Genomic DNA, 23,261 nt, shown 5'->3' on the forward strand with positions numbered 1-23,261 from the left:
CCAATTCTCTCCAGCAGACCTGGAGTTCTGAGGAGGGAACCTCCATGACTGGGGGGTTGGGGAGGAAGAGGAAAGGAAAGAGGGCAGATAAGACTATCAAAGGGCATTGAAGGAACATGTTTCCTGCTATCTGCTTCAGGACTCTGGGAGACGCCACTCTAGGACCCCCCTACCAGGCCATGGCACCCCCAAAGTCTCAGTTCCTAAGCCCAAGCCTCCTCCCATTCTGATGCCAGCTCTTTTTAAAACTCCCAAGCACAGCCCCAAGAGCCAGCTTCTACAGGAGAAACCTAAAACTTGAGCTACAGTGCCACCTTTTGGAAAACAAAAGAAAGTTTTCTAATTGCCAGCCTGATGAGCTGTAACAGCCAAAGCAAACAAATCCTTAACTAAGAAAAGTGCTTGCTACTTCAACTGCGAAAGTAGAGGCACATATCGTCAAACACTGTGAAAAATCAAGGGATATGGTATCACAAAAAGAAAATGATAACTCCCCAGGAACTCAAAGGCACAGTATACTGAGATCTGATAAAGAATTCAAAGTAGATGTTATGAAGAAATTCAATAAACTATAAGAAAACTCAGAAAGGCAAGTCAATCAACTCAGGAAAAAAATTAATGACCATAAAGGATTCTTTACAAAAGAAACTAATTTTTTAGGAAACAAACAGAAATTCTGAAGCTGAATAAATCAATGAATGAAATAAAGAACTCATCAGAGAGCAAAGGTAACAGAACAGATCAGATGGAAGAAAGAATAAGTGACTGGGAGGATAAGAATTTAGAAATGATTCAGTTAGGAGAAGAGAACTATTTTTTTAAAACGAAGAAGCCCTGTGAACCCTAAGGACTTGATCAGAAAAGCAAATATAAGAATAACTGGTGTACCAGATGGAGAAAAGAGGGAAAAGGGGAGTTTATTTAAAAAATTATAGCTGAGAACTTTCCAAACCTGGGTAAGGAATTAGACATAAAAGTCCATGAAACTAATAGAACACGATGTTATCTCAATACAAAAAGTCTGTTTATAAGACACATTATAATGGAACTGTCAAAAAAATCAATGACAAAGAAAGAATCCAAAAGGCAGCCAGGGAAAAAAAAATGAAAGTAATCTACAAAGGAATCCCCATTAGGCTATCAGTGGATTTCTCAGAAGAAGCTCTACAGGGCAGGAGAGAGTGACATGACATATTCAAAGTGTTGAAAGATTGAAAATTACCAGCCAAGAATACTTTACCTGGCGAAGTTATCCTTCAGACATAAAGGAGATACAAACAAAAGGTGAAGGAGTTCACCACCACTAGACCTGACTTATAAGAAATGTTAAAAAAAAACTCTTCAAGCTGACACGGAAGGATGCTAATTAGTGACACAAAAACGTATGAAAATACATAACAATTTAGTAAAGGTGAAAAATAGACAATCACAATTAGAAAACTGTAACTCTATATTAGAATGGTGTGTTAGCCATTTAATTATAGTACAAATGTTAAAGGAAAGAATAATTTAAAATAACTATAACCACTACAATTTTGTAATGAATTCACAGTACAACAATAGGAAAATTTGGCATCAAAAATATAAAAGAAGTAAAAGGATGGAAACTTTATAGATGAAAAAAGAGAAGTTGTTATCAGGATAAAAAGGACTATTTTGTTCCTATGAGATGTTTTGTGTAAGCCTCATGGTAACCCAAAAGCAAAAATCTACCATAGGGACACAAAACATAAAAAGGGGGACTGAAAAAATCAATAGGGAAAACCACCAATTTACAAAGGTAGGCAGAAACAGAAGGAAAAAGAAACAATTGAGATGAAAAACAAGCAGAAGATGAATAATAAGATGACAGTAGTTAAGTCCTTACATACCAATAATCATTGTAAATGTAAACATACTGAATTCACCAATCAAAAGGCACAGAGAGGGCTGGGAAAGCCAAGACCCAACTATATGCTGCCCACAGGAGACTTATTTCAGGTCAAAGTGACATACATAGGCTCAAAGGATAGAAGAAAATATTCCAAATAAGTGAAAACCAAAAGAAAGTGGGGTTAGCTATAATTATATCAGACAAAATAGACTTAAAGCCCAAAACAGTAACAAGAGACAAAGAAGGTTATTAGATAATGACAAAGGGGTCAATACTTCAAGAAGATATAACAATTGTAAATATACGTGCACCCAACATGAGAGCACTAAAATATATTAAGCAAATACTAAAAGATCTAAAGTGAGAAACAGACAACACTACAATAATAGGGGACTTCAATATGCTACTGTCAGCAATGGATAGGTCATCCAGACAGAAAACCAATAAGAAAACATTGGATTGAACCACACTTTAGAACAAATGGACCTAACAGACATTTATAAAACATTCCACCCAACAGCAGCAGAATACACATTCTTCTCAAGTGTACATGGACAGTCTCTAGGATAGATCATATAATAGGACATAAAACAAATCTTAGCAAATTTCAAAACACTGAAATCATACCAACTATCTTTTTTGACCACGATGGTATGAAACTAGAAATCAACAAGAGGAAAGCTGTAAATCTACAAATATGTGGAAACTAAACAACACATTTCTGAACAACCAGTGAGCTGAAGAAGAAATCAAAAGGGAAATAAAAAATTATCTTGAAACAAATGAAAATGAAAATACAACATATCCAAATGTATGGTATGCAGCAAAAGCAGTTCTGAGAGCAAAGTTCATTGTGATAAATGCAGATATTAAGAAATTAGAAAAATCACAAATAAAAAAATCTAACTTTAATATCTCAAGGAACTAGGAAAAAAGAACAAAGTAAGCCCAAAGTTAGCATAAGGAAGGAAATAATAAAGATCAGAGAGAAAATAAAGGAAACAGATAAAGATCAGAAAAACAGTAGACAGGATCACTGAAACTACGAGATGGGTCTTCAAAAAGATTCTTTTTAAATGACAAATCGTTAGCTGGACTAGCTAAGATGGAAATAAATGCAAATAAATAAAATTAGAAAGTAAAAAGGAGATGTTAAATATAATACTACAGAAATACATAGGCTCATAAGAGACTATTAAGAACAATCATGTGCCAACAAATTAGATAACCTAGAAGGAATGGAAATATTTCTAGAAACACACAACCTATCAACACTGAATCAGGAAGAAATAGAAAATCTGAACAGACCAATAACAAATAAAGAGATTGAATCAGGAATCAAACCCTTCCAACACAGAAAACCCCAGGACAAGAGAGTTTCACTGGCAAACTCTATTGAACATTTTCAGAAGAATTAACACCAATCCTTCCCAAACTCTTCCAGAAAATTAAGCAGAAGGGAATACTTCCAAACTCATTCCATGAGGTCAGCATTATCCTGACATCAAAGCCAGATAAGGACACACAAAAAAGAAAACTGTAGGCCAATATCCCTGGTGAATATAGACGTAAAAATTCTCAACAAAATATTAGCAAACTGAATTCAAGAACACATTAAAATGATTATACCTCATGACCAAGTGGGATTTATCCCTGGGATGCAAGAATGGTTCAACATATACAAATCAATAAATGTAACATATCACACTAATAAAATGAAAGATAAATATCACAGTCATCTCAATAGATGCAGAAAAAGCATTTGACAAAATACAACATCCTTTCACGATAAAAATACTCTACAGATTGGGCACAGAAGGAACATACCTCAACATAATAAAGGTCATATAGAAGAAACACACAACTAACATAATCAATGGAGAAAAATTGAAAGCTTTTCCTTTAAGATCAAGAACAAGACAAAGATGTCCACTCTTATCACTCTTATTCAAATAGTAGAGGTTCTAACTAGAGCAATTAGATAAGACAAAGAAATAAAAGACATAAAATCTGAAAAGAAAAAGCGAAACTGTAGCGATTAGCAAGTGACGTGAGCTTGTATATTGAAAATCCCAGAGACTCAGCCAAAAAAAAATTGGAACTAGTCAATTGCAGTAAAGTTGCAAGATACAAAATTAACATACAGAAATCAGCTGTATTTCTATACACTAATGATGCACCATCTAACAAAGAAAGAAATCTATCCCATTCAAAATAGCATGAAAAACAACAAAATATTTAGGAGTTAATTTTAACCAAGAAAGTGAAAGATCTGTACAACAAAAACTATAAGAATTTGCTGAAAGAAACTGAAGAAGACATAAACAAATGGAAAAATATCCTGTGTTCATGGATCAAAAGAATTAATATTGTTAAAATATCCATACTACCCAAAGCCATCTATAGATTCAACACAATTCCCATCAAATACCAATGGCATTCTTCACAGAAATAGAAAAAAAATCCTAAAATTTTTGTGGAACCACAAAAGACCCTAAATAGCAAAAACAATACTGAGGAAATAGAACAAAGCTAGAGATATCACACATCCTGATTTTAAACTATACTATAAAGCTATAGTAATAAAAACAGTATGGGACTGGAACAAAAATAGACACTTGGACCAATGGAACAGAATAGAAAGCCCAGAATTAAAACCCCTGAATATACAGTCAACTACTATTCCAGAGGAGAGCAAAGAACACCCAGGGGGAAAGGAGAGTCTCTTCAATAACTGGTGTTGGGAAAACTGGATAAACACATTCAGAACAATAAAATTATACCCCTATGTTACACCCCATGGGAGCTCAATAAAGACATTGAATTTTTAAAAAGATTACAATATGCAATATTTCTATCACATCTCAGAATCTCTTTGTAGTCAATTCATCTACCCAGACCTGGTCCCTTGGGGCTCATTCATCAGGTAGTTGTCTTACAGTTTTGTTTTTATATTACTTTATAAATATGTAGTCACAAAGTATGTGACTTTCTGAGTCTGGCTTCTTTTACTGAACATGATACATCTGAGATAAAGCCATACTGTTCCATGTATCAGTCATCACTATTTTGTATACAGGTACTACAAAAGTTGAAGAACATTCGAGTTGTTTCCATTCTGGAGGATGATGAATAAAGCCACTGTAAATGTTTACATGCAGGTTTTTTTGTTCAAATTTTTGTACTGTTACACATACATCAAAATCTACCATCTTAATTTTCTAAGCATACAGTTCACTGGTATTAAATACAAACATAATATTGTACAACCATCATCACCATTGATCTCCATAGCTCTTTTTGTCTTGCAAAAGTGAAATTCTGTTCCAGTTAAACTCCCCATTCCTCCCTCCACTCAGCCCCTGGCAATCACTGTTCTATTTTATGTCTCTATGATTTTTATTACTACAGGTACCTCATGTAAATGGAATCATATGGCACTTGCCTTTTTGTGACTGGCTTGTTTCATTTAGCATAATGTTTACCCTGCAAGGTTTATCTCTGTTGTAGTATATCACAGAATTTCCTCACTTTTTAAGGCTGAATAATATTCCATTGTATGTATATACCATATGATTCTTATTCATTCATCTGTCAATTGACACTTGTGTTTCTTCCACCTTTTTTTTTTTTTTGCGGTATGCGGGCCTCTCACTGTTGTGGCCTCTCCCGTTTGGAGCACAGGCTCTGGACACGCAGGCTCAGCGGCCATGGCTCACAGGCCCAGCCACTCTGCGGCATGTGGGATCCTCCCAGACCGGAGCACGAACCCGTGTCCCCTGCATCGGCAGGCGGACTCTCAACCACTGCACCACCAGGGAAGCCCTCTTCCACCTTTTGGCTGTTGTGAATATTGCTGCTATGAACATGGGTGTACAAATATCACTTTGAGATCCTGCTTTCAATTTTTTGGATATTCACCCAGAAATGGAATTGCTGGATGGTATGATAATTCTACTTATAACTTTTTTTAGGAACTGCCATACTGTTTTCCACAATGGCTATACCATTTTAGATTCCCACCAGCAGAGCACAAGGTTCAATTTCTTCACATCCTTATCGACACTTGCTGTTTTCTGTTTTTTTGATAGTAGCCATCTTAGTGTGAGGTGGTATCTCATTCTTGTTTTGATTTGCATTTTCCTAATGATTAGTGATGTTAAGCATCATTTCACATGCATAAATTATGGGCTGTCTTCTTTGGAGAAAAGTCTATTTAATGCTTTACCCATCTTTCAATTGGGTTGCTGTTTGTTGTTGAGTTTTAGTAGTTCTCTATGTACTTTGGATATTAATCCTTTATTAGATACATGACTTGCAAATATTTTCTCCCATTATGTAGATGGATTTTTCCTCTATTGATAGTATCTTTTGATGTACAAATTTCAAACATTTTCATGAAGTCCAATTTGCCTGTTTTTTGTTACCTGTGCCTTTGGTGTCACATCTAAGAAATCATTGCCAAAAAAAACATTGTGAAGTTTTTTTTTTTTTTTTTTTTTTGGTACGTGGGCCTCTCACTGCTGTGGCCTCTCCCGTTGCAGAGCAGGCTCAGCAGCCATGGCCCACGGGCCCAGCAGCTCCGCAGCACGTGGGATCTTACCGGACCGGGGCACGAACCCATGTCCCCTGCATCGGCAGGCAGACTCATCAACCACTGCACCATCAGGGGATCCCCCATTGTGAAGTTTTTGTCCTATATTTTCTTCTAAGGTTTCATTGTTTTAGCTCTTAAATTTAGGTCTTTGATCCATTTGGAGATAATTTTTGTATATAGTGTTAGGTAGGTGTCCAAATTCATTCTTTTATGTGTGGCTATCCAGTTTTTCCAGCACCATTTGTTAAAAAGAATCTTTGCCCGTTGAATGGTCTTGGCAACCTTGTCAAAAACTATTTAACCATATATGTAACATGTTCATTTCTGGGCTCCCTATTTTACTTCATTGGTTTATATGTCTGTTTGTATGACATTATCACACTGTTTTGATTACTGTAGGTTTGTAGTAGGTTTTGAAATCAGGAAGTGTGGGTACTCCAGTTTTGTTCTTCTTTCAAAAGATTGTTTTGGCTATTTGAGACCCCTTAAGATTCCATATGAATTTTAAGATGGGTTTTTCTATTTCTCAAAAAAAGTCATTGGGATTTTGATAGGAATTGCATTGAGTCTGTAGATCACTTTCCATAGAATTTACATTTCAACACCATTAAATCTTCCAATTCATGAACATGTGATGTGTTTCAATTTATTTGTCTTCTTTAATTTCTTTCAGCAATGTTTTGTAGTTATCATTGTACAAGTCTCTCATCTCCTTTGTTAATTCCTAAGTATTTTATTCTTTTCATGCAACTGTAAATTAAATTGTTTTCATAATTTCCTTTTCAGATTGTTCGTTATTAGTGTATAGAAATGCAACTGAGCTGGTTCACTTTGTTGTACAGCAGAAACTAACACAACATTGTAAAGCAATTATACTCCAATAAAGATGTAAAAAAAATGCCACTGATTTTTGTATGTTGATTATTTTATCCTGCTACTTTGCTAAATTTATTACTTCTGACAGTTTTGTGTGTGTGTGTGTGTGTGTGTGTGTGTGTGTGAAATCTTTAGGGTTTTCTAAGTAAGATCATATCTACAACTTAATAGAAAAAAAACAAATAACCCAATTTCAAAATAGGCAAAGGACCTGAAGAGACATTTTTTCAAAGAAGACATACAAATGGGCAACAGGTACATGAAAAGGTGCTCAATATCACTAATCACCAGAAAAATGCAAATCAAAACCACAATGAGATCACCCACTTTACACCTGTTAGAATGGCTATCGTTAAAAAGACAAGAGATAATAAATGCTAGCAAGAATGTGAAGAAAAGAGAAGGCTCATACACTGTAGGTAGAAATGTAAACTGGTAGTCACTATGAAGAACAGTATGAAAGTTCCTCAAAAGATTAAATACATCTACTATATGGTCTACTAATCCCACTTCTGGCTATGTATTCAAAGTAAACAAAACCATTATCTAGAAGAGGTATCTGTACTCCTATGTTGATTGCAGTAGAACCAAAATGGCCATTAAAAAATCAATGGATCAAGAAAATGTGATATATGTATATATGTGCATAAACACGCACACACATACATACACATACATAATATTCCATGGTGTGTGAATGAGCTTGGGGGTATTAAAGAAACCAGACAGAAAAAGACCAAATACTGCATTGTATCACTGTATCATTTCTATATCAAAAAAAAAAAAAGTTGAACTCATATGCAGAAAGTAGGAAAAGTGGTTGCAGGGGCTGGATGGAGGGGGGGAAACAGAGAAACACTGGTAAAAAAAAGTACAGACTTTCAGTTATAAAATGAATAAGGACTGAGGACATAATGTATAACATGATGACTATAGTTGGTAACACTGTATTGTATAATTGAAATTTGCTGAGAGTAGTATGTAAATGTTCTCACCAAAACAAGATAAAACAAAAAAATGTGATATGATGGATGTTAATTAAATCAATGTGGAAATTCCCTTCACAGTGTATACATATATCAAATCACCATGTTGTATACATTATCTTAGAATTTTGTCAATTATATCTCAATAAAGCTGAAAAAAAATCATATTATCTGTGAACAGAGATACTTTTACTTCTTCTTTTTCAATTTGAATGCTTTTTATTTTTTTCTTGCCTGATTGCTCTGGTTAGAACTTCCAGCACTGTGTTGAACAGAAGTGGCAAAAGTGGACATCCTTGAGTTGTTTCTGATCTTAGAGGAAATGCTTTCAGCCTTTCAGTATGGAGTATGATGTTCACTATGAGTTTTTCATATAAGGATATTATTATATTGAGCTAGTTTCCTTCTGTTCCCAGTTTGTTGAATGTTTTTATCATGAAAAGATGTTGAATTATGTCAAATGCTTTTCTGTGTCAATTAAGATGATTGTGTAGTCTTTGTCCTTCATTTAGATTTGATAGATTTTCATATGTCGAACCATCGTTGCATTCCAATATAGATCTCTCATAGTCATGATGTATAATCCTTTTAATATGCTCCTGAATTTGGTTTGCTAGTGTTTTGTTGAGGAGTTTTGTATCAGTGTTGAACATAAGGGATATTGGCTTGTAGTCTTCTTTTCTTGCAGTGTCTTTGTCTGGCTTTGATATCAGGGTAATATTGGCCCCAAGAAATCAGTCAGGAAGTTTTCCTTCCTCTTCAACTTCTGTGAAAAGTTTAAGAAAAACTGGTTTTAATTCTTCCTTAAATGTTTGCTAGAAATCAATAGTGAAGCTATCGGGTTCAGGACTTGTCTTTATTCTGATCACTGATTCAATCTCCCTACTAGTTACAGGTCTATTCAGAATGTCTATTTCTTTGTAGTTTAGTCTTTAGTAGGTTTGTATTTCTAGTTATACAATTTGTCTCGTTATACAATTTGTTTTTTATCTCGTTATACAATTTGTTAATGGAGAACTGTTACAGTACTCTTATAATCCTTTTTATTTCTGTAAAGTCTGTAGTTTGTCCCCACCTTCATTTCTGATTTTAGTAATTTAAGTCTTTTTCTTAGTCCCTGGAGCTATAGGTTTGTCAGTTTTGTTGGTCTTTCTGAGCAATCAACTTTTGATTTTATTGATTTTCTCTATTTTTTATTCTCTATTTCATTTATCTCTAATCTTCTTCCTCTGCTATCTTTGGGTTTAGTTTGCTCTTCTTCTTTGAGTCCTTTAAAAGTTGTAAACCTAGCTTGCTGATTTGAAATCTTTGTTAATGTTAGTGATTGTAACTATAAATCCTCCTCTTAGACCACATTGATGCATCCCATAGTTTTGGTATGTTGTGTTTTTGTTTTTATTTTTTTTAAGTATTTTCTTTTCTAATTTCCCATGTAACTTCTTTGACCCACCGGTTGTTCAAGAGTGTGTCATTTAATTTCAACAATAGTGTGAATTTTCCACCTTTCCTTCTGTTATTCATTTCTAACAATCCCATTGTGGTTGGAGAAGACACTTTGTATATCTCTTTTCACTGAAACTTAATTTGTGGCCTGACATAGGGTCCATTCTGGAAAATGTTCCTCGTGCACTTGAGATAAATATGTATGCCATTGTTGGCTACAGTGTTCTGTATATGTCTGTTAGACAGTTATTAAGTCCTCTATTTCCTTACTTCTGTTTGACTGAACTATCCATTATCATTATTAGGGTCCTGAAGTTTCCAACTATTATTGTAGAATTGTCTATTTCTCCCTTGAACTCTGTCAGTTTTTGCTTCATATATTTTGATGATGTGTCATTAGGTTTGTAAATGTTTATAACTATTATATTATTTTGCTCTATTGAAACTTTCATTAATATGTTTTACTTTGTCTCTTTTAACCTTTTTTTGATTTAGTGTATTATTTTATCTGATATTAGTATAGCCACCCCTGCTCTCTTTTGGTTATTATTTGCACTGAATATCTTTTTCAACACTTTCAATCTATTTGGTCTTTGGATCCAAAGTGACTCTTGCAGATAGCATACAGTTGGATCAAGTGTTTTAATCCATTTTCTCAATCTTGGTGTTTGGCCTGGAGGTTTAATTCATCTATACTCAAAGTAATTACTGAAAAGGAGGGACTTACTTCTGTCATTTTGCTTGTTTTTTATATGCCTTATAGGTTTTTGTTTTTATTTTTGGTCTCTCATTTCCACCTTAACTGTCTTTTATGTTTAGTTGATTCTTTTGGTAGTAAAATGTTTAAAATACTTTCTCACTTTCTTTTGTGTATATTCTGTAGCTCTTTTCCTTGTGGTTACCATGGGGTTTACATTTACCATCCTAAAGTTATAACATTCTAATTTGAATTCATACTAGCTTAACTTCAGTAACATACAAGAAGTGCCTTTACAGTTCTGTCTCCAGTCCTTTCTCCCCCAAATTACATCTTTATACATTGTATGCCCCTAAACATAACTATTTTTAAATGTATTAGTCCCTTAAATTATGTTGAAAACATGTAGAATTAGACCACAGTTACAATAATATCAATACTAGCTTATAGGCTAACAAGTGTCTATTCAATGTATTAGTCTGTTAAATCATGTAGATAACAAGTGTAGTAACAAACCACTGTTACAATAATACTAACTTTTATAATTGTTCATGTATTTCCCTTTGTTAAGATCCGTATTTCTCCATATGGCTTTGAGTTATGGTCTAGTGTCCTTTCATTTGACTCTTGAAAGAGTCCCTTGAGCATTTCTCACAGGCAGGTCTAGTGGTAACAAACTCTACTGCTTTATTTAGGAATGTCAGTTTCTCCCTCACTGTTGAAAAATGGTTTTGCCAGATATAGGATTCCTGGTTGAATTTTTCTTCCTTTAGCACTTTGTATATGTCAGTCCACTCCTTCTGGCCTCCAAAGATTCTAATGAAAAATCTGCTGATAATCTTATTGAGAATCCCTTGTATGTGAAAATTCACTTCTCTGTCTTTGTTTTTATAAGTTTTATTATGTCTTGATGTGGATCTTTGAGTCAATCTTACTTGGAATTCGTTGAACTTCTTGGATATTTATATTCATGACTTTCATCAGACATGGGAAGTTGTCAGCTATTATTTCTTCAAATATTCTCTCTCTTTCCTCCTCTCTTCTGGTACTCCCACAGGGTGCATGTTGGTCTGCTTGATGGTTTCCCATAGGACTCTTATGCTATGTTCATTTTTGTTCAATATTTTGTCTGTTCCTCAAACTTGATAATTTCCATTGTCCTATTTTCATTGTCCTATGTTCACTGATTCCTTCTGCATACTCAAATCTTCCTTGGAGCTCCTCTAGTGTATTTCTCATTTCAGTTATTGTACTTTCCCAGCTCCAGAAATTTTTGGTTTTATTTTAGATTTCCTATCAATTGATATTTCCATTTTATTCATAAGTTGTTTTGCTTTTACTTTCTCCACATCTTCTATTAGTCCCTCGAGCATCTTTAGAACAGTTATTTTAGTCTTTGTCTAAGTATAGCTGCCATCAGGTCTTCTTCAGGGATAGTTTCTGTCCATTTAGTTACTTCTCTTTGAACCACCCATATTTTCCTGTTCCTTTGTATGTCTTGTAAGTTTTTTCTTTGAAAACTAGACTTTTTTTTTTTTTCCCGGTATGCGGGCCTCTCACTGTTGTGGCCTCTCCCGTTGCGGAGCACAGGCTCCGGACGTGCAGGCTCAGCGGCCATGGCTCATGGGCCCAGCCGCTCTGCGGCATGTGGGATCCTCTTGGACCGGGGCACGAACCTATGTCCCCTGCATCAGCAGGCGGACTCTCAACCACTGCGCCACCAGGGAAGCCTGAAAACTAGACATTTGAATTTAACATTACGGTAACTGAAATCCATATTCTCCCTTTTCCATATGGTTTGCTCTTTTTTTATTGTTTTTGGTTTTTTGATTATTGTATGGTGTATCTGTGTTAAGGACCAGCTTGATGTGTAAAACCCAAGGTCTTCTCAGACTTTTGAGCCTTTCCCTGGGATTAGTGGGCAATTTCTAATTTTCCCCATATGTGCAGTTGTTTTTGAATATCCTAGTTTTTAAGCATGTCTGGCTCCCCAAAGGGGAAAAGGAAAAATAAAGAGGGAGGGGAAAAGGGGGTGCCTGCCTTACTATTCCCCTGTAAGTCACTTCAATGGGGCAGCAGATAGAAGGGACAGCTTACAAAAATGGGAGGAGGTACAACAACCATGGCTGCCAACCTCTTTGTACCTCTGTGATCAAAAGCAGCAATTAACAATTAGAGCATAGATTCCCCAGTATTTAGAGTTCAGGGTCCTTTTGCCCACCCTGACTCCTACCAGCTGCATGCAAGGTGTTCCAGGGTACATGGCTGCCTGCCATGGCTGCCTGCCACATGGCTGCCTGCCACATGGTTGGGGTTGGGGGATTGGTAGCTGCTACTATGAGCTGAAATTAACCTAAATTAACTACAATTTATTGTCCAAGGCTTACCCTGGAAGTTGCAAGCTTTTAATAGACTCCAGAGTTCCAAAATAGTGACATCAGGCAGATTCTGCTGGTGCAGCTGTCTACGTGGGGAGATGGAATCCTGGTACTTCCTACTCCACCATCTTCCCAGAAACCTCTTAGGTATAGATTTTCATGTGAACATAGTTTTTTTTTGTTGTTCTTCTTGGGTAAATACTTAGAAGTGTTGTGGATAGGTCACATGTAAGTGTATGTTAACTTTATTACAAACTTCCCCAAACTGTTTTGCAAAGCAGGTGTACCATTTTATACTTCCACCAGCAATGTATGCGAGCTGTAGTTGCTCCACATTCTTGACTACTCTTAGTACTATCAGAATTTATCTTAAGCCTTTCTAATAGGTGTGTGGTCCCATCTTATTATGGTTGTATTTTGCATTTGTCTAATGGCTAATCATGTTTAGCATCATTTCATGTGCTTGCCATCTGCAAATCTTTGGTGAAGTGTCTTCAAATTTATTGTTCATTTTTGTTTTTGTTTTGTTCTTACTGAGCTTTTAAAGTTCTTTATATATTCTGGATACACTCCTTTGTCAAATATATGTTTCCCAAAGACTTTTCCTAGTCTGTGCCTGCCTTTTCATTCTTCATAGTGTCTTCTAAACAAACAAGATTTTTATTGGACAAAGTCCTATTTAGTTTTTTAATGGATCAAACTTCTGGTGTTGTATTTAAGAACTCCTTGTGTAAGCAAAGTCACACAGATGATTTTGCTAGAAGTTTTATAGTTTTACATTTTGGTCTATGATTTATTTTGAATAAATTTTTGTGTGAAAGAAATTAAGGTTCATCTTTTTTCGGGGTGGGGGCACATACAGGTGTCCAATTATTCTAGCATCTTATATTTAAAGGACTACCTTTCTCCACTGAATTGTCTTCTCATTTTTGTCTAAAATTAATTTACTATACATGTGGGTCTATTTCTGGACTTTTCTGTTCCAGTGATCTATGTGTCTATCCTTCTGCCCAATACTATGTTACTTATTCTAGCTTTATAATAAGTCTTAGAAGTATGTAATCCAAGTCATACAACTGTTTTTCAAAATTGTGCTGGCTATTCTAGTTGTTGCTTTTCCAAAGAAATTTGAAAGTCAGCTTAGCAATATCAACACAAATATCCTGCTAGAATTTTCAATCTGAAATGAATCTATGTATCTGAGAAGAGGTGACAAAATAATCATGAGTCTTACGAAACATGTACACAGTGTATCTCTCCATTTATTTAGGTCTTCTTTATTTTTTTATCAAAATTTGGTGGAGGGTCTTCAACATACAGGTCTAGTACACATTTTGGTAGATTTATACCTAATTATTTCATTCTGAAACTACTGCAAATGGTAATTGTAGAAAAAAATTTCAATGTCTAATTGCTCATTGCTAATGTACAGAAGTATAACTGATTTCTACATATTTACTTTTAATCTTACAATCTTGTTTAACTTGACTACAGGAGCTTTTTGATTCTTTGGGATTTTCTACATAAACAATCATATCATCTCTGTATAGGAATAGTTTAATTTCCAATCTGCTTAGCTCTTCTCTTTCTCATTTTAAGCACTGGCTGCCAGTGAGATTTTGAATAGGAGTAGTGAGGGTGCCCTTCCTTGCCTTGCTTGCCCTTTCCTTAGGGAAAAAACATTTAGCCTTTAACCATGGAGTATCAGGATAGCTGGAGGCTGTGCAAACACTTTTCAGCTTAAGGAAGCTCTTTTCCTAGTTTACTGAGTTTTTATTAAGAATGGATATTTAATTTTGTCAAATGCTTTTCTTTCACTTATTAAGATGATCATATGCTTTTTCTTCTTTAGTCTATTGATAGGATAAATTATATTTACTGATTTCCAAAGATTCAATAGCCTGCATTTTCTAAGATAAACTTCTCTTGGTCATGATTTAAATCCTTTTAATGTATATCTTGATTCAACTTGCTCATATTTTGTTGAGGACTTGTGCATCTATATGAGAAATAGGAATATGTAGTTTTCCTGTAACTTTTTTTACCACCAGGATAATGCAGGCCTCTTAATATGAATTTGGAAGTGTTCTGTTGTATAGTATTGTTGTTTTTTTCATTTAACGTTTGGCAGAATTCACCAGTGAAGCTATTCAGCCCTCCAGGGAGATTTTTAACTACAAAGTAAATTTATTAGATATAGAATTGTTCAGGCTACCTACTTAAAAAAGGTTTGGTAGTTTAACACTTTCATTGGCCCATTTCATCAAAGTTGTCAAATTTATGGAAATAAATTTGCTAAAAATACTCCAATATCATCTTCTTACAATTTGAGGGGGAGGAGGGGTTGTTTTCCTTGGCAGCAACGCTAGAACTTTTTCCACTTTATTCATCTTCTCAGGAACTAGTTCTGTTTCCAATGATATTTTCAACGGTTTTCTGTCTATAAGTTCATTGATTTATGATTACTTTTATTATTTCCTTGCTCTGCATGGTATGTGCTTAATTTACTCTTTTTTCTAGTTCCTTAAGGTAGAAGGTTAAACCTATTATTTTTCTTCTTTTCTAATATATCTAATATAGCCAAATTCTCTTTAAACCCTCCTCTTAGCTGTATCCCCCAAATTCTGATGTTGTATTTTCATTTACATTCAAATATTTCCTAATTTTTCTTATAAAAAAGTCTGCTTTGATCCATATATAATTTAAAAATGTTATTTAATATCTAGGAACTTGAACATTTTTTCAGATATTTCTTTTACCAATATCTGGTTTTAATCAGCTAAAATCAGAGAATGTACATTGTATGATTTAAAGTTCTGAACTTATTAATGTTTAATGTTTTGTGATACTGAATCATTTGTCTTCTAAAGTATTCACTGTTGTTTAGTTCTTGGGGTTGGGTAGGAAGAAAAATCTTACTCTTTTTAAACAAAAGGATGGATACACACAGTTCAAAAAGAGACATAACATCATATTGTGGTATTACAATTTCATAAATGATGATTAGGAAAAAAAAAGTCTAAAAATCCTCCTGGATGGGGGGGGCAAAAAATGGCTAAGAAACACTAGATTAGAGGTGTTTGACTGTTTTATTTTTCATTTAAGATGTGATATATTTGTCATACAGAAAAGTGTAAAAAAAATATAACAGACCCCATATCCCAAGCCCCAGATTTAACAGATGTTAACATTTAGACAAAATAGTCTTCAGATATCTTTTTTAAAGAAAAATCCAATATATACAGAACTACCCAAACTTCAATCTCTTTCCCTTCCACCTTTTTCTTCCATAGCAAGATAGTCAGTCTTCATAAATAATATATAATATTTTGTGTACCTTATTAAGCTCTGAAAAGGTTTAAACAATAAAGAAATTAATCAGTTGCTCAGATTTTCTTCTGGAATTCTTAGATTTTCAAAGATCCTGGTATATAAGTAGTATAAAAGTGGTATATTGATACTATACCATAATTTAAAAAAATAAAATTTCCTGTGTAGTCAAATACCTTTTACTCATTTCTGATATGTATAAATATACACATATATTTTTAAAAGAATATAATCCCTTTAAATCTTTGTATATTAAATCATAGATACCTCATTTGATCTCCCAGTTTTTCCCCACAGCATTAAAGCTTATGCTTACTATGTAAAGGATCTCTCTTTCCTGGTACTTTTTCCGTATTCGGTGAGTCTTTGTTGTTTATTTTAGATTCCCTATACTGGCCTTTGTGTGACTGCTGTATCTCTACTACAGTTTGCGTTCAGGAAATGCCAGAGTAGAATATATAGTAGTTTAAGTTCTTGGGGTGGGAATTCTATTTCTGAGAATCATCAGTTCTATCTTTTATGTGCCTAACACATGTAGTTAGCTCTCATCTACTGAACAGTCCTACTGAAGTCTCTATTTTTCATTTTACATGCATTAGTAAAGGAAATTAAATGTAACAAAGTATCTTACTAATTTTATTAAACTTCTCCATTACTCACAAAGGCAAGTGTTCTCTTCTTACAGGGTGATAAAGATCAAATTACTATACCTAAGCACTCAGTACTATGCTTTTTGAATTTTGGATACTTAATAGGTATTGATTCCTTTCCCTTACTTCCTTTCAAAGACTTAATCTCTCTCAACATTGATTTTTGAAGGAGTCTCATTTGAACAGAAAATACCTTCCAAATCCTCTAAAACAGCAACTTGTATGCTACTACTTTTTATTTGGTGATTTACCTAATCAGGATTATGCTGATGCTGTTCATGACTAGGGTGAAGTTACTCTGAGAGCATATGCCTCCTTAAATTTTACACCCTAGGAGCCTCGCTCCCTATACACTAGTCCCTGCCCTTGTAAAAGGCATAAATGGAAAACAACCACACGGCAGTAAGAGTTTTATATACTGTATATTGTAGTAAAACATTTGCTTTTGCCTGCCTAATACCTAAGTTTCTCTTTTGATTTCACAGTGCTTTGCTTTTCCTTTAGAGAACAAGTCCATTCCCAACTCTCCTTTCATGTGGTTTATATGAAACTTCACTTCTCACCTCAGAGGTGACATATTTGACCCACACTTGACCAGTGTGCCAAATCCCTCCAGCAAAAAGAAAAAGGTACTTACTGTTTAACTGAAAAATTCAATGACAGACTAGCTATTAGGGCTTTTGCTGTGGGATCAAATTATAAGTAATTCTCCAATTCCATGACGACTTTTTAAAAAACTCATGGGTTGGGGGCAGTTTCTGTACAAGTCCTAGAAATCTTTCTAATTTTACTTACTTGAGGCACATGCTCAGTTTATGAAGTAGTCATGGGGTTGGAATGTGCGTTATCCATAAAAAGGTTAATTCATAGACACCAAAGATCCTAAACTTATCAAAATAGTCTCATGTTCCCTAAGTGTGGCAAGGAAGAATCTGGGCATCTCAGTGATGATCATGGTGGAAAGATGACTAAAGTTTTATCTAAGACCTCGGAATTTTTACATCACCTTCAGGACCAGGTGAGTTGAGAACCACCACAACCACCACCATGACAGCTAATGTTTATTGAAAACTTGATTACATATATAATATATAAATACCAGATTTTATATATATATTATATGAAATATAAATACCAGATTTTATATATGTATTATATGTATTTTATATATATATATATATATATATATACACACCAGGTTTAAGTATTTTATATTCATCTGATCATCTTTACAACCCCGAGGTAGGTATTTTTACTATCCCCATGGAAACGGAAAAAAAGGTACAGAACTTGCCCAATGCCATAAAGCAATTAAGCTATACACACAAGATTTGAATTTAGAACCTATACCTGTAAAACCACTTTAATACACTATTTCTCAGTAAACTAGTTAGGCTGAAATTCCTGTCACTGTGGAAGGATAGGGACTCCAGAGTTTTATTTAGGTTGATTTTTAAAAATATAAGTTTTTGGCATACCTGACAGATCTAAATGTTCTAAGGAATAATTTTTTTAGCTTTTGATTCACTACTCCTGTCGTAATTTTTGATAATTTCAAAATCCACTTAGATGATCCTTTCAATACCTGAGTTTCTCAATTTCTTCAATTCATCCCTTTCCATGACCCCACTTGCATTCAACTACCATGTTCACGTTCTAGAATGTGAACTTAGTCACTCATTACTGCACTCTAATACTGTCAATTTCAGTCCCTTTCTCTTATTTCAACCTCCCAAATTTCCTACCTCTAGAAATTAACTACAACACATCCTCAACCACACTGCAATCTCAATGGATCATACCATTTCTCCACTGTGCCTCAAACTTCTTCCTTTTATTAATTTGCTCATTATTAATTTGCTCATTAATTTGCTCATCCTCAACCACACTGCAATCTCAATGGATCATACCATTTCTCCACTGTGCCTCAAACTCCTTCCTTTTATTAATTTGCTCATTACCAGATTACTTTCCATGTCCCTCCTTCATCATCATTCTCTTGATTATAGCAACACCCTTCCCTTTCTCCCTTTTTGTTGTATTCACCTGGGAAAATTCCAACTTTAATCATTTGACTCTGTGTCTACTCAATGATAGGACCAAGGCTAAACTTAACTGGAGAAAAACACAAAACTATGTTGACTGATCTCACTTAAATTAATAACCATGGACTTCAAGTATGCATTTTAAGTAACGTCTAGCAATTCTTCTAACAGTCTATTCATTCTCTCACTTTCCTAAACATCTATTTTACATCTTCTTTTCTTTCCTCAATCCATTTTTCCCCAACACTTCTTCCCTCTACTTCATGACCTTGCTTCCTATTTCACTGACAAAATGTAACAAAACTTTTATATGCTCCCACTATATGTACTAAACTGCAAATACCTAGACATACATAATCTGTCCTTCCTTCCACTGCTATTAATGAGCTGTTTACACACCCATCTTTAAAACTAACCCTTCTATTTGTACACCATATCTATGGCTCCAGCAATATTCCTCTCCTTCTTCCATCATGTTCTCTACTAGCTTAGTCCTATTAACACATAAATCTGCTATATCTTCAATCTTTATAAAATAAAATAAAAACAAAAACCTTGATACCATACCCCCCTATAATAACAGACCCTTTCTCTACTTCCCTAGAGAGTAAGACTTAATAGAGTTGTCTTCAGAACTCATCTTTCTTGCATCATTAACAGACCTGACATGTTTAATCATTCCTTCCTAGTTGAGATTTTTTTCTTCATTTGGCTCTACCTATTCCTAGTCATTCTTCTTTGATGTTTTCTTACCACTTGACATCTAAATGTTAATATGTTCCAGGGTTCACATTCTCATTCTTCTAATTCCTATCTTTAAGTTTCTCATTTGCCTTATTTCACAAAGCTATGAGTAAAAGGGAAGAAGCTATGATTCACAACATCATTCCAACAAAGATGTGACTCTAAGGTAAAACTGTTATTACATACTCACAGGAGAGTATCAATCAGAGCAAATTAAATAAAACATATCAAAGTTTCATACTTAACAGAGAGCTGAAATTAATTTCACTAAGGGAACAGAATAATTTTATATGAGAAACATTTACACCACTGAGTGACATTCTGATAGATTGGGGGACACAAAACTGGAAGACTAAGTTAGGGCAAGGATACAAATTCCCTAAACTGTGAAAAATCCCCCACTACTAATGAAACACAAAAACAAAATCGACAACAAAAAGAATCATCAAAACTCATAGCCAATCAAAACCACTCCTAGAATAATTACAAGAAATAAGATTACTATAAAAAAAATGTTAAGTGCATCAGTATCCAGGTAAGAATGAAAAAAGGGCAATATTTGTAATCATAAAAGAAAATTTATATTTAATATAAAGCCACTTAATAAAAAATTTATACTTTCTTTGATGTATAAAACATAAAGAAATTATACTTTCTTTGATGTATAAAACATAAAGAAAAATTAAGATTATTTTATTGGAAAGAAAATAATTTATTATATATGAGGAAGATGATGAAAATACATGTGATATATCTCTAATAAACTGATTTAAATGCATATAGTTTTAATTTTTAAATACACTTTAAAAGCTGTTACGCACAGTTCCATAGTCCAGGTGGTCAATTTCGTCTCCACAAAGTTGGAAAGCACTTGAGATATATGAAAAATTCAAATGGAACCTAAAATACCATAGAAATTCATTAAAAGTAATCATGATTATAAAACAGTTCACTAGTTTTAAAATAACTAAAAGCTAAAACATTTATATTTAGAAAATTAGTGAATCATGTCAGTACAAAATTTTAATTGTCTAAATAAACAGCTTACACAGAAATTGATTTATAACATTAAAAAATAAAACATTTTAACTGTGCCAATAGAAAAAAGTAACAGCAATTTCAGTATCTCTTAACTTTTTGTACTCAGAGTGACAATGATTAACAGAATTTTTCATTGGTTTCATAGTACTATTTATAGCAGGATTTGCAAGAAAGAAATGTAAAGCCTTCAGTGCTTTATTTTCCTACTTATAAAAGTTTAGATGGTTAGGTTGGTGTCTCGGATCCACCTTGACATTTTAATCTAACAAGTAGAATCCAAACTGGTCAGTCCTTAGAACTACTAAGGGACCTTTTTAAATTAGATTCTTGGTCCCAATTCCAGAGATTCTGATTTATTAGCTCTAGGGCAGAGTCCAGGAATCTTTATATGTAAAAATCCATCCTCAGTAGTTCTCAACCTTAGTTGCACATTAGAACCAATACTTTGGGAAATCTGAAAATCCTAATATGTATGCTGCAATCCAGACCACTGAATCAAAACTCTGGGGGAGAAACCCAGGCATCTGTATATTTTTTAGTTTATTATTATAGTTTTCTTTAGTCAGTATTTTTTGAAAAAGTTCCACAAGTCATTCCAGTATGCAGCTAAAACTGAGAACCACTGTTTGGGTGGTTCTGGTTATCAACTAGTCTCCTCTTACATACCTACCAGAATTTTTCTTTCCACTTATTGAGCTACCCTGAGTCAACATTATGTATTCTCCTCTCTGTTACTCTTTTCTTATTCCTTTTGTTTTACTTTGCTTAGAAAAAGAAAGAGGAAAAAAGATACTTCTACTTGCTATCTCAATAATAAAACCTCAGATGTAAGGTCTGCTACTCTTATTTGGAATTTACATTGAAATCTAGTTATTTAAATTTTTAACAAATGTACTTTTTAATAGGAAAAAAAAAACCCAATCAAATTTTACAACACATTATATATATAGAACACCTAAAGCAGATACATCATGAAAAAGAAAACATATATGTTACTGAATTAGGTTTAGAAAATACAAAATAGAAGAAACAAGAATAAAATTTGTGTTAAAGCAAATGTATACATTGTCCAAGTAAAAAGCTGACCTGATTCACTAACTTTCCCTGGAAAAACTACATAACCTAAAGGATAGCACAGAAAATTAAGCAACAAATCTAAAAACCACATAAAAGATTTGTTCAATCAACACACGTAATTTTTAAAATACTTCATTTCAATACATTGTAAAAAAATTACTGCTTAAACTGGATCAATGGGTTGGGGAGAGACAAAACATTTGCAGGAAAATCAAAAAAACACTGCCCCAAAAAGGATACGACAAGAAAGGATACACTTTGTATGACAGTATTACAGCAGTATTTACGCAGGAATGCTTCTAAAGAAGAACAGCAGAATGCAATTTAATTTTTTCTTATTTTTCATGTTAGATTTACAAATAAAATGATTTTTTTAAACATACACTGAAAATGGTTAATTTTTATCTTTTCTTCTACGGTATTTGTAAGACTTCTGGCTATACTAGTATAGACACTTTACAACAAAATTCAAATATTCAAGGTGCCTCCCAAAAGGAATAAACATTAGGCAAAATTTTCTTTATATAATTTTTTCAGCTTAACCCTCAGTAATTCTGGCTCACTTACTTCATGTTCTTCCAGTATACTAAGGCAGAAAGATTTAAAATAATAAAAAACAAAAGGAATATATTTCTACTCATCTTTCTTAAATCAATGTAATATAAAATGCTTAATTCTACCATTTTTAATCATTAAATTACTTAAGTATGAATTAAAATTACTTATTTGAAAGATGAAATACTTCATTCCAAAAAAATATGTACATATTTCTGTGAGGTGTACAATTAGTAATTAGCAATGCAAATTGTCAGGTCCCACCAAGGGTAACCAACTTGTCCTGGCGTGGCAGACACTTTCCCAGTGTTAGCATTAAAAAGTCCAGTATCCTGGAAAACCCCTTACTCACAGGAAAACTAGGGATGATTGACTGCCCAAGGCCCAACCCCCTTGCAGACCGACTGAATCAGAAACTCTGGGTGGGGGTGAAGGGAAACCCAGTAATCTGTGTTTTATCAGACCCTCTAGGTGATTATAATACATGTTAAAATTTAAGAACTACTGCTTTACTCTATGAAGAAAAAGTAAATAAAGACTAATAAAGATACACTACCCTTATGAAATTCATTCCCCAATTTTAATTTTTACATACAAATAGGTTTTATTCCATAGTTTTAATTGTGAAGTTTAATGGAAATTAACTGCATAGACAGAAAGAATCAGAGGGAGGATCCTTTAAAAACGTTAGAAGGTACACAAATTACTATTCTCTCAGGCTTTTATCCTTCCTTAATTTTAATCTCAAGAAAGTCTTGTCTTTTTATTACGTTATCTCCACACTTACCTTTACTAATTTTTAACACTTTCTTTTTCCTTCTTTAGAATCTTGTTTTGGTCTAGCAGATCGAGCAAACTGCTAATATTTAAAAATTAAGGTTTTGTTCACAAACATGAAAGTAATCTTTTCTAAAGAATTTTCAAGAACTTCCTAATGTAGGGTAGGAGTACAGTTTTTAATTTATCTCT

At 33.8% G+C, this 23,261-nt stretch overlaps 1 protein-coding gene across 4 annotated transcripts in view; it reads right to left on the minus strand.

Annotated features, from left to right (window-relative positions):
- Positions 1–8,429: 8,429 nt before the first annotated feature.
- RNPC3 (RNA binding region (RNP1, RRM) containing 3) overlaps positions 8,430–23,261 on the minus strand; it is a 46,825-nt gene continuing 31,993 nt past the window's right edge. For 2 of the 4 annotated variants that reach the window (XM_060139488.1, XM_060139486.1), the window contains exons 14-15: positions 23,080–23,151; positions 20,308–22,036 (exon numbers count right to left, since the gene is read on the minus strand). In XM_060139488.1, coding sequence (XP_059995471.1) covers positions 23,092–23,151 — 60 coding nt within the window. In that variant the 3' untranslated portion in view covers positions 20,308–22,036; positions 23,080–23,091. Of the gene's footprint in view, positions 9,099–20,307; positions 22,037–23,079; positions 23,152–23,261 lie in introns of those variants that run through there. The other 2 variants (XR_009538856.1, XM_060139487.1) reach the window with 2 other exon arrangements.

This window comes from Lagenorhynchus albirostris, chromosome 2, assembly GCF_949774975.1.
Source record: "Lagenorhynchus albirostris chromosome 2, mLagAlb1.1, whole genome shotgun sequence".
Taxonomy (NCBI): domain Eukaryota; kingdom Metazoa; phylum Chordata; class Mammalia; order Artiodactyla; family Delphinidae; genus Lagenorhynchus; species Lagenorhynchus albirostris.